The 5,551-nt window shown below is 40.4% G+C and overlaps 1 protein-coding gene across 4 annotated transcripts in view; it reads right to left on the reverse strand.

Annotated features, from left to right (window-relative positions):
• The window catches only part of DIP2A (disco interacting protein 2 homolog A), a 120,886-nt gene that overhangs the window by 70,326 nt on the left and 45,009 nt on the right, over positions 1-5,551 (reverse strand). For 2 of the 4 annotated variants that reach the window (XM_017538480.2, XM_017538478.2), the window contains exon 6: positions 1,415-1,543. In XM_017538480.2, coding sequence (XP_017393969.1) covers positions 1,415-1,543 — 129 coding nt within the window. Of the gene's footprint in view, positions 1-1,414; positions 1,547-5,551 lie in introns of all 4 variants that reach the window. The other 2 variants (XM_017538477.2, XM_017538479.2) reach the window with 1 other exon arrangement.

Genomic DNA, 5,551 nt, shown 5'->3' on the forward strand with positions numbered 1-5,551 from the left:
GCACTCCAGCCTGGGTAACAAGAGCGAAACTCCGTCTCAAAAAAAAAAAAAAAATACATTTTAAATTAAAAATATAATTCAGCCATTCTACTTCTAGGTATTGACCCAAAAGAAATAAAAACACATCAATGCAAAAACGTGTACAAGATTGATTATTCATAGCAGCTTTACTTGTAACAGGCTCAAACTAGAAACAACCTAAATACACATCAACAGGTAAACAGACAAATTGTAGTGCATACATCTAATGAAATATTACTCAATGAAAAGAATAACTATTGACACAAGAACATGAATGAATCTCAAAATAACTATGGAGAGTGGTATATGGCAGACCATAAAACTATGTGATGCCATTTATATAAAATTCTAGAAAACACAATCTAATCTATAGTGACAGAAAGTAAATCAGTGGTTGCCTGAAGCGCAGGGGGAAAGCCAGAAAGATTCGAAGAGGGGATGACCATGGAACACAAAGACACTTTGGGCGTGCTGCATGTGGTCACTATCTTGATTGTAGTGATGCTTTCACAGGTGTACAAATGTCTTAAAATTTATAAAATTGTACACTTTAAATATGTGCAATTCATTATGTCAATTACCCTTCAATTAACCTCTTAATTTTTTTTAATACAAAGAGTAATAAATTGAATTAAAAACACATCTAGCCAATGTATAGACTGCTTCATTTTGATTCAGTATTTGTCTTCTGCCTCTGGACAAGGAGATGAAAGCCCTCAACAAAATCTGATACTCTTGTTTGGGAGTACCAAAATATATGATAGGCCTAGCTCTGAGCTCCTCTAAATTTTTCTGTGATTTAAATTGGTATTTTGGGGGGAAAAAAACTGACATCATTTTGATAAAAGACATGAAAGACTGTTTCAAAAAGAATGGTATAAATGAGGACATCATGAAAGTGATACTGACATCTCTGAGCCTGCACATGGGAAACCATGATTGCTGTTGTACCGATTTCACAGGCTGCTGAGGATGGAGAGTGCAGAGGCTGTTCTGTCGCAGGTGGGTGTGTGCACTCGCACTGACTAAGTCGCTGTCTGCCACATTGAATCTAAATAAAGACACTTCCCACAGCTTCTCATTTCCCTACTATATTACAGACTGAAACTCCTTTTGCATCCTATCTAAATGTGGAAGTCTTTTCCCTCCCTACTCTCCTTGTTCCCTCCACCCCATCCCGACCAATTCCATAGATATTTCCAATTATTTCTCCACATGATGCTTTCTGTAATAACATTAACTGCACACACTGGTTTCCATTTATCTGCACTGATTGATTAAAACTGATAGCTGGCTTGGGTTTGCTACAGTAAATACATTAAAACTGTGTTCAATACCTGAAGAGAAAACCTGTGCTCTGCTGTTTCACAAGGAGAAAGAGAGGCATGCTCACCATCTGCTGTTTCCAGCATGCTCCCACTGCATCCCCGAGGAACACTTCTCACAGAAGCCACCTGCGGATGCTCAAAGTATGAATGCTCCACGAGGCCCGTGGTGACATCAGGAGGGGCAGAATGCAGATCTGCTTTTGAAAAACACACCCAAAATGAAGTTGCGATTAAGTCAAAGGAGTATTAAGCTGCTCTTCAAGCCCCATTAGTCTAAAGCTCCATTAGCTGAGCTCTAAGTGGGGAGAACGTGGTATTCTGATTAATTTTGTTTTCTTGGCTGACCAAAGGCATACTGGGAAACTATGAACTCCCAGACATGTTACGCAGAGATCACATGCACATGGGTGGCTCGACTCTCAAAGGGATCCAGACTCAGAACCACCAACTTCAGCACAGAAAAAGGGACAAAGTAAACCTGCTGTCACAATAACCTGATGAGATTTCAGTTAGAAGTTCCCTCAAGGGGCTGGGCACGATGGCTCATGCCTGTAATCCCAGCACTTGGGGAGGCCAAGGTAGGCAGATTACCTGAGGTCAGGAGTTCAAGACCAGGCTGGCCAACTTGGCAAAACCCTGTCTCTACTAAAAATACAAAAATTACCTGGGCGTGGTGGCACATGCCTGTAATCCCAGCTACTGGGGAGGCTGAGGCAGGAGAATTGCTTGAACCCAGGAGGCAGAGTTTGCAGTGAGCTGAGACAGCACCACTGCACTATAACCTGGGCAACAGAGTGACACTCTATCTCGAAAATAATAATAATAAATTCCTTCAAGGAAGCAAAAACAAGTTTGAAATCAATGGTCATCTCTACATTTTTTTTTAACATTATGAAAATAACAGCCAGGCTCATATAAATTGCTACAACCCCCAAAAAAGTATGCTGGACACCATACCTTTGCAGTCCTGAAAGAATAAAACTACAGAAGTTAAAACTTCCCCCCACTGCCAGTTAAAATATCTGCAAAACTAAGAGACCACAATCAAGTTCTTCTTTTTTTTTTTTTTGAGGTAGAGTCTCGCTCCATCACCACCCAGTCTGGAGTGCAGTGGCACGATCTCGGCTCCCTGTCTCAGCCTCTTGAGTAGCTGAGATTACAGGCATGCACCACTACTCCTGGCCAATTTTTGTATTTTCAGTACAGACAGGGTTTCACCATGTTGGCCAAGCTGGTCTCGAACTCCTGGAGTCAAGTGACCCACCTGCCCCAGTACCCCCGATGTGCTGGATTTACAGGTGTGAGCCACCATGCCTGGCCACAATCAAGTTCTTAAAGTAGAATTGGTGTAACACTTAAAAACAGACATCACTCCTTTCATTGTCTGAATGTACATTTCTGCGTTTAATTTCTATGGTACAGTCTATCTGCTCAGAATGCTAGCTGACTACAAGTTCCAATAGGAATTATGGTTACAATTGGCTCTACCACTAGGAAAGGCACTTCGTCTGTATGACTATAGAAATTGTATTCTACCACACATGGACACAGGGAGAGGGGCATCATACACTGAGGTCAGCTGGCAGGCTAGGGGAGGGACAGGAGGGTGTGGGGAGGGATACCGTGGGGAGAAATGCCAGATATAGATAATGGCGGAATGGAGGCAGCAAACCACCTTGCCATGTATGTACCTAAGCAACAACCCTGTGTGATCTGCACCTCTACCCCAGAACCTGAAGTACAATAAAAAATAAAAATAAAAAAAGAAATTGTGTTCTATCACAATACTGAATGCACAGATACTTGCCCACTTACAAGAATCAACACTGGGGCCAACGTGCTAGCTCACACCTGTAATCCCAGCACTTTGGGAGGTCGAGGCAGGCAGATTGGCTGAGGTCAGAAGTTCAAGACCAGCCTGGCCAACAAGGAGGAACCCTGTCTCTACTAAAAATACAAAAATTAGCTGGGTGTGGTGGCACATACCTGTAATCCCAGCTATTCAGAAGGCTGAGGCAGGAGAATTACTTGAACCTGGGAGGCAGAGGTTGCAGCAAGCTTTAAACCCTGTCTCTACTAAAAATACAAAAATTAGCCAGACATGGTGGTTACCCAGGCGTGGTGGTACATGCCTGTAATCCCAGCTACTCGAGAGGCTGAGGCAGGAGAATCACTTGAACCCGGAAGGTGGAGGTTGAAGTGAGCCAAGATCGGGCCACTGAACTCTAGCCTGGGCAACAGTGAATCTCCGTCTCAAAAAATAAAATAAGGAAGAAAACAAACACAATTTTAAAAAATAGGCAAAAGTATAACAGATACTTTCCTTACAAAGATGGCAAACAGGTACACAGAAAGATGCTGCTCAACACACCATCATCCATTAGGGAAATGCAAATTAAAACCTTAATGCGATACTTCTACATGCCTATTAGGATGGTTAACATAATACCAATTGTTGGAGAGGGTGTGGAGGAACTGGTACTCTCACTACTAATAATGAGAATGTAAAATGGTACAAACACATTGGAAAACAGTGTGGCAGTTTCTTAAGAAGTTAAAATAGGTTGGGCACAGTGGCTCACACCTATAATCCCAGCACTTTAGGTGACCAGGGTGGGTGGATCACTTAAAGCCAGGAGTTTGAGAACAGCCTAGACAACATGGTGAAACCCCATCTCTACCGAAAATACAAAAATTAACTGGGCATGGTGGCACATGCCTNAAAAAAAAAAAAAAAGAGTCAACATTGGCTAGGTGAAGTGGCTCACATGTATAGTCCCAGCACTTTGGGAGGGTGAGGCAGGAGGATCACCTGAACCTAGAAATTTGAGACCAGCCTGGGCAACATAGCAAGATCCCATCTCTTAAAAAAAAAAACAGCTGGGCATGGTGGCAGACACCTATACTCCCAGCTACTTGGGAGGCTGAGGTAAAATGATCACTGGAGCCCAGGAGTTCCAGGATACAGTGAGCTAGGACCACACCACTGCACTATAGCCTGTGCCACAGAGTGAGACCTTATCTCAAAAAAAAAAAAAAAAAAAAAAAAATCAACACTAGTCTATATTAGGTAGAGATGACTAGCAATGTTTAATATTTTAATGAATGTACCTGTTGGTCTCACTGTGGTACTCCTAGGTACAATGTATAGCAGTAACTTTTTACTAGGGTTGTAGAAAGCTGAAGTATATGAAAGCATAAAGTCACTATCTGCATAGCAGAATATGCCTTTTGAAAAAAATCTAAACCGTTAGTTTTCACAATCCTTGAAAAATCCTGATGATGATCAAATTAGCATTTTAAAGTATGTCTATCAGGAGGTTCTTTTAGTTTAAAAAGAAATTTTCCCACTCTTCCAAATCTAGTGAAAAGAATGATTTTAAAAGTATATATGGAAAAAAAGGTATACATAGTATACATATATGTAATACAGGTAGGTTTTAAAATTGCTATATAATGGCTGGGAGCAGTGGCTCATGCCTGTAATCCCAACATTTGGAAAGGCCAAGACATGAGGATCACTTGAGCCCAGGAGTTCAAGACCAGCCTGGAGAACATAGTGAAACCCCATCTCTATAAAAAAAAATTCAAAATTTAGCTGGGCATGGTGGCATTTGCCTGTAGTCCAGCTACTCAGGAGGCTAAGGTGTGAGAATTTCTTAAGCCCGTGAGTTCAAGGCTGCAGTGAACTATAATCATGCCACTGTACTCCAGTGAGGGTGACAGAGCAAGACCCTGTGTCTAGGGAAAAAAAATAAAACAGCTGCGTAAAAATAAACAAAAGCTATATTCAAAATAAACTACTATAATTAAAAGTACTGCTTTTAAAAATAAGTATATTTGTATAAAAATGTTTAATATATTTTATTTCCTTTATCCAAAACTGAAAGTGATATTTTAAAAAATTATCTTTAACTGATATGTTCTACCTCAAATTTTTTACTTAATATGGTCTTCCTCTTTTCATGTTTCTTTCCTTTGTTTAAATTGAAGACACATCTAGTGTTAGAAAACAAAACAAAGGATGATTTCTGTAATAAGAAGAGGAAAGTTGAGTATTTTTCAGATTTAGAAATTCAAATTAACTATGTCCGATGAAAATTCAGGATGTGGGTAGCTACAATTCGTAGAAAACTACAAAGCTGTAAGTATGCTATTCAATAAAGTCCAGGTTAAGAATTTTTTTTTTGTTTTGAGACGGA

This window comes from Cebus imitator, unplaced genomic scaffold, assembly GCF_001604975.1.
Source record: "Cebus imitator isolate Cc_AM_T3 unplaced genomic scaffold, Cebus_imitator-1.0 Scaffold112, whole genome shotgun sequence".
Classification (NCBI taxonomy): domain Eukaryota; kingdom Metazoa; phylum Chordata; class Mammalia; order Primates; family Cebidae; genus Cebus; species Cebus imitator.